The sequence below is a fragment of the Montipora foliosa genome, chromosome 12 (genome assembly GCF_036669935.1).
Source record: "Montipora foliosa isolate CH-2021 chromosome 12, ASM3666993v2, whole genome shotgun sequence".
Taxonomy (NCBI): Eukaryota; Metazoa; Cnidaria; class Anthozoa; order Scleractinia; family Acroporidae; genus Montipora; species Montipora foliosa.
Window position 1 is genome coordinate 16222743 of NC_090880.1, and position 25000 is coordinate 16247742.

At 39.4% G+C, this 25000-nt stretch overlaps 1 protein-coding gene and 1 long non-coding RNA gene across 2 annotated transcripts in view; both read right to left on the minus strand.

Annotated features, from left to right (window-relative positions):
• LOC137978699 (fibropellin-1-like) overlaps positions 1–8189 on the minus strand; it is a 47128-nt gene extending 38939 nt beyond the window's left edge. Inside the window, exons 1-2 of the mRNA XM_068825715.1 lie at positions 7871–8189; positions 864–1169 (exon numbers count right to left, since the gene is read on the minus strand). Coding sequence (XP_068681816.1) covers positions 864–1169; positions 7871–7933 — 369 coding nt within the window. The 5' untranslated portion in view covers positions 7934–8189. The remainder of the gene's footprint in view (positions 1–863; positions 1170–7870) is intronic.
• Positions 8190–19847: 11658 nt separating this feature from the next.
• LOC137980085 (uncharacterized) lies at positions 19848–24365 on the minus strand. Its single transcript, XR_011118443.1, has 2 exons — positions 23712–24365; positions 19848–23298 (listed from the first exon to the last, which is right to left on the minus strand). It is a non-coding gene; the product is annotated as an uncharacterized lncRNA (long non-coding RNA).
• Positions 24366–25000: the final 635 nt, after the last annotated feature.

Here is a 25000-nt window from a genome sequence, read left to right on the forward strand (position 1 = left end):
ATTTCTTATCACAAATAAATTTCAATTCAAAGAAGTATTAAGCCAGTCGCAATTTCATAGACTGAGACAGGTGTACCTCATGATCAGTCAGTTAGTGCACAGCCTTCTGAGCTAGTCTAAGAGGTACCATAGCCAGTTCAATCTCCGTCTCATTTAATCAATGTCTGTTTTAACTTTCCTCTGATCTGTGTAGCTGTAGCTTTGAATACCCGTGATACAGAGCATTGACAGAGGAAGGGGGTAAAAGGTGTGAACTGAGGGCCACAAGTTTATCAGTAACTCTAGTTCACTGTCACATGTTACCTTCCTAAAATAAGGACCCTTTTTAAAGAAGCACTTTAAGAGTGTCTGAATAAATTAAGACTCTTAATTGCAGCAGTTATTCATGGCTTACTAGGGTGCATATAAATTTAAAATCCATGAAATAACCAGCTGAACATACTACACCAGAGCTTTATTAATTAACCAAAGAAAATCACAGCTTAATTTAATAAAGATAACTTACTGAGATAGCCATACATACAACACATACATACATACACTGTACTTAATTGACCACTCCCCATGGGGCTTTTCAGGGCCAATGAAACACAATGAACACAATGACAGAACACAACAACAACAACAACTGTTAAGAATCCCAACTGGTCAACCAGTTGACTACATGTACTTACAAGTACAGACAAGAAATTGAACTAGGGGCTACCAGGAACAAATTCAAGGAGTGGTCAGAAGGAGTCTTGAGGTCAAGTATTAATTTTATAAATCATTCATTATTGTTATTATTATTATTATTATTATTATTATTATTATTATTATTATTATTATTATTATTATTATTGTATATTAAACATTCTCCTTACCGGCCACCTTCCATCAAAGTGATATGTCACAGGGTTATTATGATCACCAAGAGATTGCCCATAGCCAGGAAAGGTGAAGCTATCACCTCCACTCATGACATGTGTCTGCCATAGCTTCCAAGCACTGGAAACACTGGAAGAACTCACAGGGTACGGCACAGCATAGAGCCAGAAGAAGTTATCACAATCATTTGGACAGTAACCAAAGAAACTACAGCAATCACAGCAAAAACCTAATCTATCCCGTGAACTTGGATTATTATAATCCACAAATTGAATGGACAATGTTCCCTTTGCATTGGCAGGCTGAAACAAAAATAAAAAACATCAGAAAAAAATGGAGAAACTAAAGAGAAAAAGAGTTCTAAAATATTGACTTCACGTCATAAAAAGGACTAGTCAAAGAGCTGGCAGAGAGATCAAGGTACCACACATCAGCAGCTGCATACACATATCTCCTCACTTCCAACAATCTGCAGAAGCAAGGAATTCAATTTACATTCAAAGGGTACTTTCCCCAAGTTCACAAATGAGTTCTCTGAGAATGGTGCATTATCAGCCATTTGATCACCTAGTTTTGATGTCACTGTAACCTGGTGTGAAATCATTAAGAGGTGGTTTGTAACCAATCTCTTGAAACACAGATAATAGGTGGGTTCATACCAGCGGAATAAGTACACCTTAAGTATACCCGAGCTCAAGTATACTTAAGATCGTCCATGTTTACTTACCGTGATGAGCGTTCATATTAGAATTCAAAGTATGCTTTCAAGGTAATCGTGTTGTCAATCAATTTCCCGCCACACAACATGCTTGATTGACGTCCGTTTCCGGAATGTGTTTTGATAGTAGATAAGTAAGCTCGTAAGGATGGTCTGAACTAGACTTGAGAGTGTACTTCGGCTTCTTTGAAGGCAATAAGTTACCATGGCCACAAAGTAGGCTACTTGAGCTGAAATTAAGGCCGTTCACATCAATGGCCGTGACCATCAAGTAGGGCTCAAGTGTACTTAAGGTATCCTTAGTCCGCTAGTATGAACCCACCTAATAACACTACAATTGCTGGTGGAAAAACAAAAGGAGCTAACAAGACATCTTTTGTTTTCGTCCATGAACATGTAAGCAATGATGTAACAAGAAAACCAACTGTTTCACTAAGGTGCAGGATTGCAGAAAACCATCTTGCATCTCATTGGCACCTCATTAAAAAACAAAGGAGCATATTGTATCATGCCTGGTTCCTTTAAAAAACTGAACTAATTTTTCACAATCCCACAACTCACTCATTAATTCATCCATGAATTTTTCTATTTTTATCCAAAGCATGCTCGAAAGTATTTACAGAAGCTTCAAACATGGCAAATCTAAATAAGCTTCCTTAAAATTCTTGTCACAAACTAGCAAAATGGTCAACACCGTTTAAATCAGCAAATCTAAATCAAAAGTCTGCTTGTTTGAACATTTTCACCGATCAATCAGAGGTTTTAGAAGTTCATTTGTAATGGAAATTGAAGTGCAATTGGTGAAGGATCCACATGAATTTGAGGTGAACGTTGCTTTGTTTTAATAATTTTATAACCCGTCTTGTTATACTTCCCACCACATATGTTTTCTGATTGGAGGAGAAAGTGTCACGTGTCATGGGTCAAACCTCACTAACTCCCTAGGGCAAACCAAAACTCACTAACTCCCTAGGGAAACAACAACTTGAACTTTCGACTCGAATGTGATCAGGTCGTGCAAATTTGAAACAGCGGCAAATTCCGTGTAAAAATCCGTGTATTGTTCTATTTTGAGTTAGGAGGTATAACAAAACACTTAATGACTGGCCCTATGGGAAACAGCAAGTTTTGTTTCCCCTCGACCCTCAATGTTCCCCTCGACAAACATTGTGGGTCTCGAGGAAACAAAACTCACTGTTTCCCTTCCGGCCATGCAGTCATTAAGTGCTTATTGTTATATACCTAGCCTTTCACTCAACAAAACAAGCACTGTGATTGGTTGGTTCTTGGTCACGTGCCCCTGATCAAATTCAAATGTATCCTGATCGGGATACAATTCCACAGTTGTTGCCTGCTCCGGATGTTTTGCTGCGATTGTTGACGGAAAAGTCTAAATATATAACAAAGCACTTAATGTCTGGTCGGCAAGATTTCCGCACAGGTCCCTACTTCATTATGCATACGGTCCTTTGTTTCAAGAAAACAATAGCGATAACAATAGACGCCCTTTGGGAGTGTAGCGCTTTGTTTGGTCTTCCTAGAGGTTTTTTTTCTAAGTCTATATGGACTTAAATAAAATCGGTAAAATTTTTGACTGAAATACGGAAAATCGAACATTTTCAACTTAATTTTTGCACTTTTCTAGCAATTTTAGCCATTTGTCAATTTTAAAATAAGCGAAAGAAGTGGAATTTTAAGAAGTCTTTGTACAAATACGGTTCAGATTCTCATGTACAAAACAAACGGACCAAATAAAAGTTTGCAGAAATTGAATGCCTACCTTCTTTTTGCTCTTAAAATTGTCCTTCGTTTCTTTGTCAATTCACCAAAGCACTGCAAAGTGTGGGTTTGTTTTCTTTCCTGTATAATGTACGGCTCTTTTCGCCGAATCACGAGCAGTGCATAGAGAGGGCTCTTTATCGCACATTGTACAAATCAGCGATATGCTCAATGATGTTTCCGAATGGATCACTTTTGTTTTGCTGACGCCACAACCACTCCTGTAGGTAGCTTTCGAACAGATCCACGGATGTTCCTGTACGAGGCATACTTCGTTTTACTCCCCACCATGTATTTTCAATGCGCTGCGTGTGGGCAAGCGTGTCTGGGTCAACGAAGTTTAGGCGATGGTTAACTCGGAGATGATGATAGCCCTCGTCTTGTAGGCAATCGTAAGCTTTCCACATGTCGCTCATCACGCGTGTTCCATGCAATATTTGAGCGCGGATAATTGGCAAGAGTGTCTCTTTATCCCTGCGCTCTACCGGGACAAGGAAGCAGGCCTTGGTTTCCCGGCAAATGCCACCAAAGACCCACTGTCCTTCGATGTAGCGACCTTTGTGATACTTCATCTTGCCAAACTTGGACTCATCAATCTCAACAGTTGTACCAGGACCGCCTATTGGCCTCGCATGTTGTTTCATTATTCTATCTGCACAAACCTCCCGGCAATAGTTATACCAATCTATCACCGTTTCTGTCGAGGTGGTTTCTTCATCTAACGCGGTTTCGTGCACTGCTTGTGTTGTGGTGAATTTATGCGCCCAAGCGTAAGTTAGGGCTAATATTTTTTCAAGGGAAAGCTTACTACCACTTAACCATGACTTCTGGCGGATTGAAGCTTGTCCATTGCAGTTTTTTCTAGAGCATCGCCAAACAAATCCATCCCCCGATGCAGTTCGTCTTTGCCATTTGAGTGCGTTTCCGCACTCAGGTTTAGGGCATTTCATTGACGACGAGAGTAGATTGTGCTCTTTGCACCACTCTATGCACCGCTCGTGATCGGCTAAAAGTCGGGATAGTTTCCATAAGTTTATATTCGATTCTTGAGAGGCGGCCATCATTTCAAAATTCACAGTTTGCTGAAAAGAGGGGTTAAGGTCGACTCAAAGATTTTATATTGCAATAAATCGTGCATAAAAAATTTCCCATATAGGATGCCCCAATCACAAGGAGGTATACTCTTCCGTGCAGTGCTCTTTTAAGTGTGCAGCACGGGGGATGAAAAAAACAAGCAATTCAGACATTCACAGATATGCTCGACTAACCTCCAAAAGAATTTTACTGGGTTCAACCTTAAGCCTAAAGGGTTACGGTTAGCATTATTAAGGGGTGACGTTGTTTCAAAAGAAGCAAAATCAGTGCATTTATTGGTGGTCGGCACGGCACGCGTATATAATTACTTATCATTGTTATGTAAATTGTCGTCCAGAATTCCAAAGAAATATCATTATCAAGGTGTGAATTAGCAACTTGACACGTTAGCTCAGTGGTCTAGAAGAGGGACAAGTAATCCAGAGGTTTACAGAGGTACGGAGTTCAAGGCAGACTGCGAGAGATTTCGAAAAAAAGACAGAAAAAGCCGAGCGGGATCTGGAGAAGACAGACAGGACAAAAGAATCGAAAGAGGAAAGCTGGGACGAAAAGAAAGAGAAACGTTGTGAGCAAAAAGGGCAAAGAAAAGAGAGAGGGTGAAAAAAGAGAGGGAGCGAGCGAGAGAGAGAGAATGAGATCCACTTTTGATCATCCCGTAAGTACAAATTAGCCATGTATATATTCGATTCCCTTGGGTATACGCATTGTTCTAGAAAACAATAGCGCGAATGAATAATTAATATATTCTGCATGCATAATGAAGTAGGGACCTGTACGGAAATCATTCCGTCTGGTCCCTCAGAAAACTAGTTAGTTTTGTTTTCCCTCAAGTTCTGATGCTTCCCTCAACGAACATCACGACTCTCGGGTAAACAAAACTAACTGTTTCCCTCGGGACCATACATTAAGTGTATATTAAATTTCCATGCATCATGCTTGCATCCATGTAGAACCTTCTTAACTCCTTATTTTAATTCCTCGATTTCAGTGACAATTTCGTTTTGCTGGGCAAACCAGCCCTACAAAATAGAATAACTCCAAGTGAAAAAAATTGTTGGCATGAAGATTGTTTAATTTTCCGCAATAATTACCTGGAAAAGCGAAGTCAAACACTGGTTGGCGAAAGTATGAAGTCTTCTAATTCTCTTACCTTTGAAAAATTTCAGGCCGAAATTATGTGGCCCTCTTTGTATTCTGTAGCACAGCATCATCTTGTATTCTTGTATTCTCAATATTTCCGATTATTTGTTGCATAAAGGTCAGCGATTGACCAACTGCCGCTTACCAGATATGCGGGGTGGAATGCCCGGTGGTATTAAAATGGTCCACCCGGCATTCCACCCTGCATATTTCCGCGATCTTGTGAGAGAGGGCCTGGAAAAGGAACGATTCTCGCAATCCCGATTTCCATTCCGAACGGAAAAGGTGGTCTACCTCTGGAGGTTATCCACAGTTTCCGAAAAGATTTTGGGGAAAAATGCATTTCCATTTGACCTCAAACCGAAATTTCCGGATTTTTTGGCTAAAGTTGAGCACAATTAAAGCACCCACAGACTCGTGTAGTCAGCAGCACAACGATATACTCATTTATGTATCACCTGGTGTCTCCGTACTCCGGAAAATTACTTCTAGCAATGAAAAAGCTAAGGGCTACACAGGTGTGTATCTTTCATTATGAATTTGCTTTGGAATGCATTAAAAACGTCAAATATTTTAATTAATAGACGCTTTGAGAGTTTTTTGAACCCTTGAGTGGTCATTCAAAAGAATTCTCTTTTGAATCCCGACATTTTCTGATACAACAACCATTTCTACATTCATCAATATGCGAGACATCCTCTCTTGCCGATCGATCACCTGTCTCCATCATGTAATATCTTGTTGTTCAAAGTTTATTACATAAGCAGGCGTGGCAAAGTGGTGAGAGCATTTCGCTTACATTTCTGTGCACACGCTCTATGCATTGCCTGGTTTGGCCTCATGTGGGTTAAGTTTGGTGGTTCTTTATTCTGCTCGAGGACGTTTTTCTCTATACCCTTTGGTTTTCTCCTCACTTTAATAAACAACATTTCACTGAATCAAAATCCCTCAGTTCCTTCCAACTTATTGACCCATCCTACCTCCCCTCCCATCTGCATTTCCACTCCTTTCCTCCCCTACCCATCCAAATGTTCTATCCAAGACAAAGACAAGTACAACACGACCCTTGTTTCCCAGATCCCAGATCATGCTGAATTCAAAAATCCTTCTTCTTTATTTTCTCCTGGCATGCATACACCCACGCAGCCACGAAGTCCAAAATTCACTGCTGTCAGCTACGAGGCCTCACTGAAATTGTTACATAAATATTATGCAAGGTCTCTGAACCACATTGAACAAAAGCCAAATGCAACAATTTTCGTAACGTGACACGACAGCTGGGCAAGCCTGTACTTGGAGCCATATCAATCGTTCAGCTAATGATTGTGCGGAAGAAAAAGATCAGTTACCTAAAGAGATATCATGAGGCCTCCCATTGAGGTCAAATTCTATTCAAATTGCAGGCTTTTTGTTGTAATTTGGTAATATTATCAGGTAAACTTCTGCAAATAAAATGACCTTTGTTCTGCTTTTTCCGCAAAAGAACTTTACCCTCGAGCTTACGTGCATTTTTCTCCGAGCAAGTTATGTGTATTCTTGCCCAAAAAGTAACGAAAGCGTGGTAACATTATCAGGTAAACTCCTGCAAATCCGCAAATGACCTTTGTTATGCTTTTTCCGCAAAAGAACTTTACCCTCGAGCTGAAGTGCATTTTTCTTCGAGTAAGTTATGTGTATTCTTGCCCAAAAAGTATCGAAAGCCTGAGCTTAAGGGTTTCAGAAGATAATTATTTCATACGTGATATGGGATAATCCGTTGTTGACTAAATACCGCAAAAAAGGAGACCGGAAAATAAAATTTCGAAGTCACTGACGACAACCCAGATACTGACCCGCACTCAAAATTCACAAGTTAATGTTCATCCTGAATTTGCCTCCGAGGTTAATTAAGGCTCCTCGATTACTGCAGGAAATTGCTGTTCATATCTTCAGTCGCAAGTAAATATTACAACATGCTTATTGAAGTTGCGAGATTTGACCATTCATCAAATTTGTGAAGACGGAATAAATTAACTAGCTGAATCAAAAATTGGTTTGCCACTTCCAATGTTTTCAGTTTGAAACAAATTGTTTACCGTCATGTTTGCGTGAAATAACTTAAAACTGAGTAAGTTGCGATCAACTTAGCCCATTCTTCTGGAAAACTTCGAAAAATCCGGCCCTTCCAGAAAATTCTTCTGCAAAAACGGTTTAACTGTTGAACTGATGTTAAGGTTACCAACTATTTGTGATCAACATAATTGCTAGCTTACAAAGTAAAAGAAAACTTACCTTAAGATTCCATAAAATCGGAACTAATGCCATGGCCAAAATAATACCACAGGTTGCTCTCATAATTGAAGACAACGGACGACAAACTTATCGCGGATAAATCGAACAACAACAACTTATCACGCACGAGTTATCATGCTTGAGTGCATGGACTTCAAAGATCTATGAAAATAAATTCCATTTTGCTTGATTCTTTGTTTTCTTTGCGATCCAAATCAAAGACCAGTTGTGAGATAAGAGGGGATTATAAGTTTCCGATCTCTGTTAAGAATTAAGGAGAAATAGCCGTTAGTCTATCAGTTGACTGACTGATAGAAGTGCCCGTTTAGCCAATCAAGCGACTCAAATCAACGCCGGCGTAAACACTAGTAATGTCCTAAAATGGAAACCCCTCAACTACGTTCTTGTTAGAAGTGGGTGAGGAGGAAAAAGTAAAAACTGGAAATCAGGTAGGGCAGTTCATTTCAGCCTTTAGGGTCTGTAGCACACAGTAAAACCGATGCATGGGTGAAATTTACGAGAAGTTAAAAATGCAGCTGAAAAACTGGGAAAATGAACTCTACGGGTGTTGGAGCACTTGGCACGACAAAACTGGAGATCGACGATCTGCGTTACAACACTGACGTCGTAAAATTTAGGTTCCTGAACTTTGTAAGGCTTCCTTTGCCGTGAAACTGCTCAAGTTAATTGCTCGCAAGCTGCGAAGATCTGTTGTCGCTTTAGTAGAGCCATTTGTGGTTTAGGAATTGTATACGGCACATATCACAAAGTGTCGCTCTCAGGCATGGCCGGTTTACAATTATTTTTCCAGGGTGAGATAGGACGTAGGATGAAAAGGCGCTTCTAGTCTCAGTCCACATTTAATCTCACCCACCCACCCAACCCATGCATGTGTATGAAAGGGGAACAAACCGCAATACCCGGAGTCTCCCCCACCACCCCCTCTGCTACTCTTCACGGTTTCTTTAACGTCCCACACTGTTCAGTGTTGTTTTTAGGAAAGGTTGTGAGACGGAGCCTACTGTGTTAATAGTCCTTGAAAGTCGAACCAGTGCGGGTGTATTTCAAAGGAAGCACTTTCTTCTCAGTTATTTTAAGACCCTGAGAGTATTGGACCGGCCGGAATCGAACTGACGAACTCCCGCGTGGCACCCCGGCGCTCAACCCGTGACCCGTCACCGGTGCGCGATCAGTTAGTTCAACATGGTTGCATAATGAAGTTGAGGTTTTAAACTTTTACAAAAACCGTGGACGATTAGTCTTGAACAGCGTTGGATCAGAGAAGATCGTGATCAGTCAAAATTGATTCAACAATATTTATCAGTCGACCAATAGTCTATTTGACTTTCATAAATGATTGCATAACAAAGCTAATTACTGAGGTGCCGTCATCCGGCATTTAGTCATATCCGGCTAAACGCTATCAACATCGTTGAATGTTGTGTTTGGCAAATGGTTCATAAACATCAAAACATTCTGCTAACAAACAATATTTCGGGTTTAGGGGGGTCAAGTAAACGTGCACCTTATAATAACTACACTTCAATAAGTCTCAGGCTTGTGTAGCCTAAAAAGGAAAGTTTGTCAAGTTATTCAAAGGAACTGTCGAGCAGCATCAGTGGTTGTTTCAACACGAGCTTTTGGAAGTAGATATATATCAAAGGAGGGAGTTAGTGCAAAGGAAATAGTTTATTGACCATCGTGGGGGGACTGAAAAACGGTTAGCCCTTCGCCCTGAGGGAAGACATTCGCTCGAAGCTCAGAAGATTCTATAGATTGTAGGGACAGCGCACATCAAATCAAATAATGGCAGTTTAAAAACAAGCGACAATTATTCGCCAAAAAAATTCATAACACTTGCCAGTCTATCTGGCATTGATTGAAACACTGAAACGCCGATAACCGTGACATATATATAACTAAAATGATAAATGCAAAGTTTAAGATTGGTGGTTCTGTAACATGTGAAAAGCAGGCTACTAAAACACTTTCATCGGTGCATGTTTATGTTTATGAGGGTTTGTATGGGGAATTTAGCGATCGTTATTTAGGGCATTTAAATAGAAATAAAAATACAACAGAATTTCTTACCTTGCCTCCTTGTCTTATTTATGGTATGTTCTTAGCATTTCTGGCCGTTTCAGCGCGATTCTAGGGAGTTTTAGTTCTACCGTTGCTCTAGTTCTCATAGAGAGAGAAAACAGCGAACCTACAACCCTCTGGAATAGCGCTGAAATGGCCAAAGTACGCCACAAAAACACTGACAAGGTATCGAGAAGACAAGGTAAGGCAATTATGTTCGATTCATGTTCTTTATCTCAAATTCTCATACAAACGCTTATAATTTTAACTGATCGTGATGCTCAAATTACATCGTTAGCTTGGGTATCTCTGGCGAGAACGCTTAACTTTCCAAATAAGTGAACCTTCGAGGGGTCATGTTGCAGAGACATGTTGCAGCGACATGTTGCCGCTACAAAAAGGTGTGTAGTACGCACTGAGGCGACATGCATTAAGGTCTTGTAACGGGGACATGTAGCAGGGACAAAATCACAACATTTGCACAAACATGAAAATGTTCCGTGAATTTTTCAGGGATATGTTGCAGCGATATGTTGCAGCAACGTGTCCCATGAAGTTCAACTTGTTGACACGCTTCGCGGGGACAAAATCACCCCCAAACTGGTGTTGCACAATTACTGATAAAAAGTATCCGTTCACACGAGGGGACATGTTGCTACAACATATCCCTGGGGCATTTACCCGCAATATTTTCATGTGTGTGCACATGTTGTGACTTTCTCCTTGCTACATGTCGTCTCAGTGCGCAATGCACAAGTTTTTTGTCGCTGCAACATGACCCCTCGTGTCTACCCACCGAAACCTTCCTGCAATAAATGAAAAACATAATTCTTAGGCTCAGATTAATTGCATTAATCCCTTACCCAAGTCGAAACCATGGCCTAATTAACAATTATGTATATATCAATTATTTTCATATCAATTCGACGGAACTTATCATAAGTTCAGGGCAAAAACGTTCATCACTGTCGATGAGCTTTTAAATCTTTTCCTACCAAAACTGCACAGCTCATTGACAGCTGTGGTCACTTCGGTTTTGTGTTCTTTGTTTATCTGACTTAGATCTTGGAAACAACACTGAACAACAATCAAGGCCGAACAGAAAAGCGGGTCACTACAAGAGTTAAAATGTAGATTAAAAGTGAGGCCGACCGTCTGTAAAAAAGTAACCATAATTAGACTAATGGAGACAGCAGGGAACCAGCTGAGGACGAATGACGATAATCAGAGACAGTTACACAATTGGACCAATATTGAATCAGCAAACTATAAATTTGAATTTGAAAAGAAATGCAAAGACTCCAGCGGAAATAGAACACCTAAACAAAAATGCTATTCTAATATTACCAAGATGATCCATAGTGAATTTTTGGCCACTCGTCTCGGAAATTTAACCTGTTCTTTCCTTTTCAAAAAGTAATCCTTTTCCATACTTATTTGCTTAGGCTCTTTGTCGATAAACTTCAATGTTATCCTTGTCATCAGTGCGAACAAGCTGAAAAGACAGAAAGTCCCGCTGTAGTAGGAAGAAGCTCCACTCCGTAACCAGCGATCAGGCTTTCTTTTCTTTTGAGAGGGCGCGAAAAGTACTCAAAAGAAAAGAACACCTGATCGCAGATTATCCGCAATTTTATTTTTTGTTTTAAAATGGTTTTAAGAGTTCTTTTACTAGACCAAGACAGCCTCAACGAGCCTCTTAAGTAAGAAAGTAATAACATGAATTATTATTTTCAATCCAAGATATTGCGTCTTTTTGTGTTTTGACTCCACTATCAGCGCATACACTTCAGCGAACGCCTTGCATGGAAACTGTTTACGTGCCGTTTCCTAACCTGCGATCAGGCCCATTTCTATCTTCGCACATATGTTCTCTTATGTGGTCGCTCGCCAACTCCACAGTAGGTACCACGTGAAGCTAAAGTAGAGCCTCATCGCAGGTTACGACGTTTCGTATGAAATTGGAACAACTTCCTCAGACGCCTTCCAAACAATTTTGTATTTTTCCAAAGTGGCTATTTCCACTAAAATAGGGCCTTCTCTATACTTGTGAGCATTATTCAGCTAAAATAGCAAATTTATACTCTCCCTTTGAAGTTTGTAGAGAGAATATTAATTTTAGACCTGAAGATGGTGTATTTTCCCAATTTTTTTAAAACCATAAATTGGCTAAAATTTGACAATATCCAAAACACTAATGCCCCACTGCAGAGGACCGCGACACCATTTTTGGAATGGAAAGTTAATGCCAAGGGGCATGATCTTAACAGAAGCTCTTAAAATGACCACTTGAAATACTCAATTCTTGCAGAGTTGTTTATAAAAAACGTTGTTGCTATTTTAAATCTCAGAGAGCTTCCTCTATAACACGCGACGTAATTTTAGCAGCGATGATTAAAGTTCCTCTTTGTCAAAACACCTTGCACGTGAGCTCATATTGTTAACCCGACATTTGGAGACTAGCTAAGCGGGAAAAAAACGCAATAAGAAGGCTGAAATTTTTATAAAATGCAAATATATCCCAAAGGCGAGCAAATTTTGAGTTTATGAAGGCCAATAGCGAAATTTATGGAAAGTGTCAGTAGCCCAATTGTTGTGCAACTGACAAAACTTTGAATCACTATGACGATCTCCTCATGCCATCTTACAGATTGGCCTACTGGGGAGCTAAAAAGCCGGAAGCTGTTGTTTTTCTCCAGCTATTACGTATTCGTTTCTCTTCTCTGTTTTTAACGGTTTGAATCACTGAAACTCAGTAAACTCCGAAAGAGACAAAATAAAACAGCACGTCGGCATAGTTTTAGCCCTTGACAGCCGTGACCCAATGAAAAATCAACACAACATTCACTTGATTTTTTTTCGGACGAAATGGTCCGTTTCCTGGGTAGTTATTGTAACGCACGGTACATATGGACTTGTGTCATCTGCATCAAGTCGATCTAGCGAGCCCTCGCAAACGTACAAGTTCAGGGCTGCGTTTTTACAGTCTGTGTGTGGTGATGGTAAAAACCATATACGGTACGTGACATGATAACCGCACTTAGCACGCCCCACTAAAACCTCATGTGTGGTCCCACGATTCCACCCATTTCGTTTTCTCCCCTTGTTTAGCCGTTTTTAAAGTCGGAGGAAGAGCTCTTCGACGTAAATCTAGCGCATGCTGCCTCATTGGCACAAAATAATTAACATTGACGGTGACACCGCCTCAAAAACTAGATTCGAAATAAGTTCGTGCAAGTGCCAACAGTCACATGAGCTATGACCTAAAAAAATAGTTTGTCCCTGACGACCGTGAATTGCGCAATTCATTTCGATTGTTCATTCACAGCATCTACACTGGTGCAAGAACCGGTAAAGACCGTTTCAACCCACTTCTCTCAAAAATTTTCTCCTAAATGAAGGACTACGTGCGATCTGATGCACAAGTCAACGAGTTTCAAAACAATATTTTGGTTCTTTGCAAATGATTTTCTCAGATCGTTTTGCAATAGTTTTGTACGTGAGCTGCTGATTGTATGATGGGGTATGATGAACGTACACATCATCACGACACTGAGCAAATTAACTAGGGAGCAGACACGGACTGCAACCGGAAGTGAGCTGTTCCTTTTTTAATTTGTACATGTACTCACACAATCACATTTTATTTTGATAAGCATCTTTGCTCCATTAAAGATGATTAGTTTAGAAATCTGGGAGACACTGATCTGGGGAAAAATGGTTACTAATGCACTGGATTACGCAAATCGTATAATTCTCTTAATATCTTTTTATTCAATCTACAAAGGAAAATATCACAAAATTTCAGCTTGTGTAAAGTACAACGAAATATGGACTAAAGCGCCTAATTCAGTTTCTCATATCATTGGTCACCTACTTCTGTGACGATATCCAGGATATCCAGTAGCTTCAGTAGTCCTCAAACTTCGATTACCACAGTTTAGCACAAGTCTAAAAACAGTCAATTGATCCGTTGACAAAACGCCCCCGAAAAAAGTGAACTTTACGCCCGCGCTAGTTATGTCAAGAGTTTAGCATGCATTTGAGCATCCTCTTGCTTGATTCTTTTCAAAGCTAAAGAAGGTAAAGTATTCACTGAGAAATCAATTTACAAGGTGGTGTTCACACGCAACATACTGGCCTCAGTTGTTCCAAGGGTGGATAGCGCTATCCACCGGATAACTCAATTGGTTTTGCTAGTGTTTATCGGCTGGATAATGATTCATCTGGTGGATAGCGTTATTCACCTTTTGAACAACCGAGGCCATGTGGTGCGTAACTTTGATCTAGGATCATGAAGACTAACGGGACTACCTCATCTGTAGGTCACAGGCTGAGGTTAGTACACGGCGGTAAGAGTTTAAAATCTTGACAATACGTAATACATCAAATCATCAAAATACATGAATCGAGGGGGGGGGGGGGGATTGGGTGGTGAGGAGGCCAGGAACATAAATAAAAATGAGACTTCAAACCAGACCGATTTTGCATTTCTTTCAACTGCTCTTCCTTGTCCCCTTGGGCCTTCAATCTACTCATAGTTAATAGAGAGGAATGGTTATGAAACCCGACAACTTTCTTTGTTGTAGGTTTTTGTTCTCTTTTTTGGCCTTGACCGTGCACGAAACATTAGGGACTTTAAGCAAATCGCTACGGCTGGCGCTAATACGGCTGCCGGAAGTAAATTTCCCCCAAAATGAGACACTGCACATGTACGTCGGTTGCATCCAGCCGTAGTAGACGCCGTAGTAGGGACTTTAAAGCAAATCGCTACGGCTGGCGCTAATACGGCTGCCGGAAGTAAATTTCTCCCAAATGAAACACTACGCATGTACGTCGGTTGCATCCAGCCGTAGTGTGAAATCTGACTACGTGAGTCGCGATGTTTTGCCGTAGTGGCTACTACGTCGGGTTTATTTCGCTTCTCTGGCCCTTTTCAACGGACATCTCGGCGTTTTAAGAATTCCATTGGATACTATATCCTTTAAAGTCAATTTAAGTCAAGGATTGTGTCAAGGTTACCTCTCATAAGCTTGTAAATCCGTATTATGAACTTACGATAAGTTTTGGCAAAGGTGTTGGAAGTGAGTTCAGCACGTGGTTGTTTTTCTTCGGTTAAGTTTGCTTTGAGGATTTAGTGAAGATGTTCTATATCTGGATACTATACGATGCTATTTTGCTTGTTTGAGTATAGATACATGTGTCTTTTTCACTCGATATTCTTTGAGATATTTTTCTCTGAAATTGTATATTTCATCCATCAAATTGTTGTTATTGTATAAGGTGTATAGCATTTGCTTTTGCTCAGAAATATTCTGTTCGTCCTAGCATGGCGAACAACGGCCGTCGTCCTTTCAGCGAAGCCATTTGAAGGTAAGAAACTAAATAAAAGAGATTTTAAACACCTTTAGCCCATGTTTTCTTGTATTTTGCTTTGCTAAACTTAAAATTTAGCAGACCGCCGAGGCCGAGACGTAGTCTCCCCAGACCTTTTCAGTCACGGCAGCCGTAGTAGCACCATCCGTAGTGATTTGCTTAAGGACGTTCGCGCCAATTGTTTCTGCGCATCCTAACTGCGCACGCAAATGCACACGCCACGTCATACACGAGCGCGCGCGCTAAGTAATTTAATGAGAAATGGTAGGGCAAAAGGCCATTGCTATAGCTTTGCCTGGATTTAACGGTCTTGGACGTTCGGTGACCCCAATTTTTCTTTCCAGAAACGGATTTTATTTACAATTATCTCCACGTTGTCCAAAAATGAACAAAAAGTCAATGTGGGAAGTTAAAAAAATTTCAAGATTTCTGCTCAGGGGACATCAAATCCTGCCATCTTGCGGCGGCAAGGCGCGTGAAACTGTGGTCGCTAAATGCAAACTTGATCTTTAAGGAACCTCACCAGTTGACTAAATTCACTTAATAAGTCCACTTAAACAATATTTGGCAGAGAAGATTTCACTTCAAAGATTTAATGGCAATATATTTGGGTTTACAGACACTGGCCTTATTCGCTAACGAAGCCCCGATTTTGTCACATTTTGGGTGTTTTTCCGGGCATGTTCTCTCCAAAACGAAGTCGGTGACCCCCCATTTTTTTTACATTTCTGACATAACTAACTCATCATCTTACAGTGGTAAAAGTTTCAGAAAAAAATCAATGTTAAAAAAATTTCGCGCGAACGTCCTTAAACTCCCTAGTGTGAAATCTGACTACGTGAGTCGGGATGTTTTGCCGTAGCGGCTACTACGTCGAGTTTATTTCGCTTCTCTGGCCCTTTCAACGGACATCCCGGCGTTTTAAGAATTCCATTGGATACTATATCCTTTAAAGTCAATTTAAGTCAAGGATTGTGTCAAGGTTGCCTCTCATAAGCTTGTAAATCCGTATCGTGAACTTACGATAAGCTTTGGCAAAAGTGTTGGAATTGCGAAGGGAGTCAAGTGAAATAGTCGTGTTCAGCACGAGGTTGTTTTTCTTCGGTTAAGTTTGCTTTGAGGATTTAGAGAAGATGTTTTATATACCTGGATACTATACGATGCTATTTTGCTTCTTTGAGTATTGATATATTTGTGTTTTTCACTCGATATTCTTTGAGATATTTGTCTCTGAAATGATATATTTCATCCATCAAATTGTTGTTATTGTGTATAGCTTAGAAATAATCTGTTCGTCCTAGCAAGGCGAACAACGGCCATCGTCCTTTGAGCGAAGCCATTTGGCTGTGAGAAACTAAATAAAAGAGATTTTAAACTCCTTAGCCCATGTTTCCTTGTATTTTGCTTTGCTAAACTTAAAATTTAGCAGACCACCGCGCCGTACTCTCCCCAGACCTTTTCAGGCACGGTAACCGTAAGCCGTAGTGATTTGCTTAAGCTCCCTAATGGTTGTTTACTCCGTACTGAGGAACTAACCAATAGAATCGTGTTGGTTACGTAATTCATGCATAGTGTATGAGCGCAAAACAAAAGATTTTGCACGGTCGTGGACTTTCTAACCTAAATCTTGGCATCTTTGTTTGCTCCTTTGATGTTTGCCGAGCTTCAACTGAAACCAGTCCCCTCTTTTAACTTTGATCTACTGCTTTCTTATCTATTTCACCTTTTCTCATACGTTTACGCCCAAGAGGTTCTTGTTGTTCGTAGATGAACACAGATTAAATCTAAGCACACCTGATAGCTTGAAGAAGCGTACCTCTACGGTAGTGAGTCAGTGGGTCACGATAGGAAAAGAAATATTTTACCAAAACAATTACTAAGTGAAGCTATGATCCTCGCAATTCTAGCAATTGCGTAGACAAGCCTGAAAATTTTAAGACTTCAACGGGTTTTGAACCCTTGACCGCACGATACCGGTGCGACGTTCTAACCAACTGAGCTATGAAGCCACTGACGTTGGGAGATGGTCATCTGTGGGTTCTAATGTTCGCATGATGAATGAATCAAGGATGAAATAAAATATGAAATGAACCATATATACCGGTATACGATTCATTTCATATATCATTTCAGTGTTAAAACAATTATTGTAATTAAAAGGAACTTGATATTTGCATTGACTGTTTCAAGGTGATAGAATAACTGTAACTCTTACGTTCTATGCCATGCTCGAAATTTATCATGATGTCTCGGTCAAATGTAAGCTTTAACATCTCCTCCCCCCTCCCCCCCGGGCATTCGACTTTTTTGGAAAATTATTGTTCAAATCCCCCCCTCCCCGAACCAAAATACCGTTTAAATGCCCCATCATAGGTCCATTTCAGTAGAGGTGATCAAATACCCCCACCCCGAGGAAATTTTAAAGGTTACCATATTACTCTACTATGTGGTAGCTTTCTAAGGCCCGTCTTAAACGTCGCATTTTACATGTGCCGAATCTAATGCAAATGAAAAAATCTATTGCTTTCGCTCATTTGCATTTTTCGCTGTATTGTTTTCGCTCATTTAGATTCGGCACATGTAAAATGCGACGTTTAAAACGGGCCTAATGCCCTTGAAGTCGAGTGCCCAGAAAGTTGCAATAGACAGCACAACTTTTTTTCTATTATTCTGCAACTGCTTTATAACATATATTAAACATAGTTGACGAATTTTAATCACGAGTCATTAATAAGCACTTAATGACTGGCCCCAAGGGAAACAGTGCGAGTTTTGTTTCCCAGAAAAAAGATCAGAGTAGTGGTATATCAGTGATATTTACTCAAACTTATTTTGTACAAATTTATTTAACGACGCTGCTGGCCCGTACAACGCAAAATTGCACAAAAATGCTCGGAAATGTTACTTTTGTTGCATAATTTGGCATCAGACCAAATAAAAGAAGAGAGAAACGAAAAATTTTTGTTTTTTTGGAGCAACGTTTTGAGAAATTTCGGGCAACTTTTTGGGAAATCTCGAGCAACTTTTGGACTGAAGCCCTACTCGCAAAGTAACCATACTTAACGTCGATAACTCGTAACAGTAATTCAACTGACAAACCTGAGGTCCACGGTGCGCTCATTTTACTCCCCCTTCTCCATCAGTGCTCCGGTTTTTTTTAATTTAAAGCTACTTAAGCTGCACTGTAAGGAAAGAATTTGAAATAAGGATGTGAGATCCGGGAATCGAACTCAGGACCTCTTTCACCAAGGCCGCCACTATAAACCGAATGTGCCATCCTTACTTCTGTAGCATCCTAGCTATAAAGGGTGTGGACGGAAATGAGGCGAGAAATCACAGATATTGGGAGAGAGCCGAGAATTAAAATTCTCCATTTTACCGTAAGAAACAAGTTATTTTCAACCTGTTAACGTTTATTTATCGTGCTAACGAATAAAAAAAATGAAAATTACTAATTTCAAAGCTCTTCCGCGCTTTTTGTGTCATCTCCATGTCTAATAATATACACGAGAATATTTCAGAGCGTTGATTCGCTGAGAGCACGTCAATATAATCCCTATTGAGAAATAGAACGCAAACTGTGGTGACAAACATGAGGCTAAACAAGCGTATAACTGAAAAAAGAGTGCAGGAAGTTGAAATAGTAGAATTGATCGATATGCGGTGGGAATAATAATAAATCTGATGGTCCTCGGCGTAAGCTTGGTCCTCGCAACTTGGAATAAGAGATCTAAAATTGCATTGGTTAAAAGACACTCCCTTGCGGGACACCACGCTTGACCGGCGCTCCCCCAGCTGGAAGACTGAAATCTCTGAGTTCTGCCTGAGAGATAGTTCCTCAGTAAAGCTCGACTTGCATCGTCCACTGCAGTAAGCGTTAAGCTTGGAGAGAAGAAGTGGATACTGCATTAAATCAAACGATTTGGAGAGATCCACAGAGATATTCCCAACAATTTCGTACCCCTATCACGGATCGTGCTCCACTCTTCTGTCAACCTAAGGAAAGAGGTCTGACAACTATGAAGCTCTTGTGGGAGTTGATGTAATCGGATAATTACGATTTCACCATAAAATTCATTCATCTGCAGACTGCCAGCAACCTTTCAAAGATATTATTCAGAGCACGGAGCACACTTACGGGCTTGTAATTGGTTTACAAAGCTCAATAACCGCTGCAGATTCTCTAATTAGCCCAGGTGGGATGGTGATGTGTCCAGGCGATTTGTGGATATTGATCTCTTTTAACCGTTTAAGTATGGCGCTTTGTTCTTATCAAAATTCAATTTATCACACAGCAAAAAAAGCCGAGTAAATTGAACTCAAAATAGTGAGTAAATCGTTGCATCCATAGTAACTCATTATATTGAGTAACCTGTAGCAGAAATGTTGAGTAATTTATTCTCTCGGGATGGAGTAAGTTTACTCAGGGTGAGTTAACTCACTCAGTTGTATGAGTAAGAGTACTCATACATTGAGTAACATTAACTCAAATTTAAAGGTAAAAGTACTCAAGAGAGATGCATCCATACTGACTCTTTATTTTGAGTAAAATGATTATCTACTCATAGATTGAGTAAGTCGTACTCTACATTTTGAGTAAAACAGAAATTTACTCACACGAGTTTTAATAGTACTCAAGGTATTGAGTAAAATATATGTATAAAAATACCCTACATATCGAGTAAAATAAAATGACATTTTCAATTCAACATTTTCAGCTGAATAAAAGTTCATCCGATTAAATATCACCATACTTACATCATAATCATAAAAGTCATCTTTATACGTTCGAAATACTTTTAGTGATTGTACTCTTTAGTTACATGTGATCCATGACAAATACTTTTGCTTATTACTCCCTAAATAATTTAATATTTCGTCTACTTTGGTATATTAAGCACCAACTATTACGCCTCCTTTTATGGATTAAAATAATCACTCTTAATGTTTAGTATTTATAAAATACTCTCAAAACGTGAATAGTAAGGAATTCTCATTTTTTTTCTTCAGTTTGCAAAGCCAACCTAAAACCTCACTTTATATGAATACGAATGAAGTAAAACAATATTGAATATTGTATGTAATCAAAAGATTTCCTGGTTTTCCAACAAGATATAGGAGGTCTATGTTTATGTTTTAACTAATTTTTGTTTCTTTGTTGTTTTTAATTCTTTCTAATGTTTACAGCCCAAAACACTGGATGACCACTTATCTATTTCATTTTAGGTACAGTTTACCAGAGCTGTCATTAACATATTAGCACACATGTAAACCTATCACTGTTACAGTAAAATACACTAAATCTGGCCATTATTATACGACAGGTGACCTTAAAGAGTTGTAAAATACAAATATGTTATGGCAATGTATCTACAGCAATTGACAGCTAAAACTCCTGCAGTATTCAAGGAGTATTCCAGTGCCAGACAAAACTAAGTTTTCTAAGAGTGCTCAGCACAAGCTGAGATGCACTTATCACAAGATCACAATGTGCACTCAATAATATTATCTTGACTCTAACAAAAGACTGGGTTATACTGTACTCATGGGTGCGCCACAAAAAGTACAGCCTAATAATCTTATCTTGATTCTAACAAAAGACTGGGTTATACTGTACTCATGGGTGCGCCACCTAAAGTACAGCCTAATAATATTATCTTGACTCTAACAAAAGACTGGGTTATACTGTACTCATGGGTGCGCCACCTAAAGTACAGCCTAATAATCTTATCTTGACTCTAACAAAAGACTGGGTTATACTGTACTCATGGGTGCGCCACCTAAAGTACAGCCTAATAATATTATCTTGGCTCTAACAAAAGACTGGGTTATACTGTACTCATGGGTGCGCCACCTAAAGTACAGCCTAAAAATATTATCTTGACTCTAACAAAAGACTGGGTTATACTGTACTCATGGGTGCGCCACCTAAAGTGCAGCCTAATAATATTATCTTGACTCTAACAAAAGACTGGGTTATACTGTACTCATGGGTGCGCCACCTAAAGTACAGCCTAATAATATTATCTTGGCTCTAACAAAAGACTGGGTTATACTGTACTCATGGGTGCGCCACCTAAAGTACAGCCTAAAAATATTATCTTGACTCTAACAAAAGACTGGGTTATACTGTACTCATGGGTGCGCCACCTAAAGTGCAGCCTAATAATATTATCTTGACTCTAACAAAAGACTGGGTTATACTGCACTCATGGGTGCGCCACCTAAAGTACAGCCTAATAATATTATCTTGGCTCTAACAAAAGACTGGGTTATACTGTACTCATGGGTGCGCCACCTAAAGTACAGCCTAATAATATTATCTTGACTCTAACAAAAGACTGGGTTATACTGTACTCATGGGTGCACCACCTAAAGTACAGCCTAATAATATTATCTTGACTCTAACAAAAGACTGGGTTATACTGCACTCATGGGTGTGCCACCTAAAGTACAGCCTAATAATATTATCTTGACTCTAACAAAAGACTGGGTTATACTGTACTCATGGGTGCGCCACCTTAAGTACAGCCTAAAAATATTATCTTGACTCTAACAAAAGACTGGGTTATACTGTACTCATGGGTGCGCCACCTAAAGTACAGCCTAATAATATTATCTTGGCTCTAACAAAAGACTGGGTTATACTGTACTCATGGGTGCGCCACCTAAAGTACAGCCTAATTATATTATATTGACTCTAACAAAAGACTGGGTTATACTGTACTCATGGGTGCGCCACCTTAAGTACAGCCTAATAATATTATCTTGACTCTAACAAAAGACTGGGTTATACTGTACTCATGGGTGTGCCACCTAAAGTACAGCCTAATAATACTATATTGACTCTAACAAAAGACTGGGTTATACTGTACTCATGGGTGCGCCACCTTAAGTACAGCCTAAAAATATTATCTTGACTCTAACAAAAGACTGGGTTATACTGTACTCATGGGTGTGCCACCTAAAGTACAGCCTAATAATATTATCTTGGCTCTAACAAAGGACTGGGTTATACTGCACTCATTGGTGTGCCACCTAAAGTACAGCCTAATAATATTATATTGACTCTAACAAAAGACTGGGTTATACTGTACTCATGGGTGCGCCACCTTAAGTACAGCCTAAAAATATTATCTTGACTCTAACAAAAGACTGGGTTATACTGTACTCATGGGTGTGCCACCTAAAGTACAGCCTAATAATATTATCTTGACTCTAACAAAAGACTGGGTTATACTGTACTCATGGGTGCACCACCTAAAGTACAGCCTAAAAATATTATCTTGGCTCTAACAAAAGAATGGGTTATACTGTACTCATGGGTGCGCCACCTTAAGTACAGCCTAAAAATATTATCTTGACTCTAACAAAAGACTGGGTTATACTGTACTCATGGGTGTGCCACCTAAAGTACAACCTAATAATATTATCTTGACTCTAACAAAAGACTGGGTTATACTGTACTCATGGGTGCACCACCTAAAGTACAGCCTAATAATATTATCTTGGCTCTAACAAAAGACTGGGTTATACTGCACTCATGGGTGTGCCACCTAATTATTGCCTTGGTTCTAGCAAAAGAATCGGTTGTACTATCCTTATGGGAGAACCACCTAAAGTACAGTCTAGTAATATTATCTTGGCTTTTTAGAATTTCTCAAACAAACCAACATTATTGTACTTACAAACATAATATATTCCTAAAGTGTGCTCCGACCAATTATCTTTGTGCTACACTCAGCTAATCAAGGATAAAATTTGAAAATAAATTTCCAATATATGTACATTTGGAGACAACATTAATTAAGTTAATTCTAATTAACATCGACATTGACCTGGCAACAAGTAACTCTGTTTAAAATAGAGTCTTGGATGTATTCAGATCCTGAAAAGGCTTCTGAACTTGGATAGTGGTAGAGAAAGTTCTGCAATTTCCTCAAGGTGCTTGAGTATTCGAAACTCAGTTAGACCTGAAATAACAATAGTGAAAATGAAAATAATAATGATAATAATAGTAATAATAATAATAATAATAATAATAGTGATAGTAATAATAATAAACATCACATTTAGTTTTGAGGGGAAAGAGTTTAAGTCAATATCTGTTGTAATTTAATAAATTATTGTCATACTTAACGTCACAATTAATTATCATAATAATAATAATAATAATAATAATAATAATAATAATAATAATAATAATAATTGAGGGGAAAGAATTTAAGTCAATTTCTGGTGTATGATGTAAAGAAACAAACCAAGCAAAACAAATACAATGAAACATGTAAACATAAATATTATGCATGAATTTTTAAAGAAATCATAGCCAAATTACTAAAGTAAAATAAACTTGATCAATTCTTAGTGTTTTATATATTCTTACCCCTGTTCGTTCAAGCCCTGTGATGTTAATCACTGACTGCTGCGTTTTAGAGGAGACCCTTTCCTTCGCCTGAAAGTGGACAAGCTTCCTGTCAGGTATATTCAAGCTCTCCACGTATCTTGGAAAGTGTTCCATCGCCAACAAGTTCCTCCACGGCCCTCTTTAATTAACCCTTTTTTTACCCACTTTTTACAGAAACGTCCTCGACGATTTCATTGACCATTGCCTTGGCTTCGATTCTGGGTTGTCAAATACACACATTAAAATCACCATAGCCAAATTTCCACTCTGTTTGTTGCATACGTCATAAAGATTCTTCATTATGCGATTACTTCGCTGCTCCATGAGCAAAACCTTTTCAGGCGTGTCTGAATCGTCCATTTCAAATGATGAAAGCGACAATTTGCTCGCCGGGGTTGAGAGCATTTGAATCCAAACGTCGAGAAGCAAGTGGTCGTTCAGAGGTTGCTTGATAATCAAGTCCAATGAGTTCAAAAAGTCTCGCAACTGCGAGAAAAACTCATCCGCATCTTCGATTGTTGAGTATATTCTGGCGACGAAAAACGGATATCAGTCAAAAGGACGAATAAACAATTTCCATTCGATTCGATTCGACGAACGACCATCTTGCAATCGAAGATCCTCTGGAAAACTTCAGGCGACAAGTGGCGATCGTTTACATTGCGTCGGCGTCGAGGTTGAGAACATACCAGTAGCAATGCGGACTCTAGTCATCACTTACGCGAGTAAATGGCGAGAGACCGAGAGACCTTCTTTGGCGCACTCTTCCTCAAAACTAAATTTTTGGGTGTGCCACAAGTTGAAATACGAAACTGAAGAGAACTTGTGATTTGAATGACTACAGTAACGAACCGTAACATTATCCATACCACTTAAAGCAGCGTTGAAAACTTATCCGTGACACATTTAATGAAATTATCACACCTACAGTGTCTTCTCATGAGTCTGCGTAACGCAAGACTAATCTGGGATCAAAGGTTCACCGTGTGGGTAAACAAAAGCATTGACGTCACCACTCTCCCGCCACGGCCAGAAAAATGAACAATGGCGTTCCGATGTTGGTACTGTGCTAGTAGCTACGCTGATAGTACCTTTAAGAAGCTCCTTAGTAATGTAAAGTTTATTCACAGTCACGAGCCAAACTTCACGATAACATGTGGCGATTGTAGCCAATCAATTCAGAAATTCAACTCGTTTAAATCTCATATTCAGCGAAAGCACAACTGGAACAATCTTATCATAGACCGCAAAATTAAGACGCCGACACA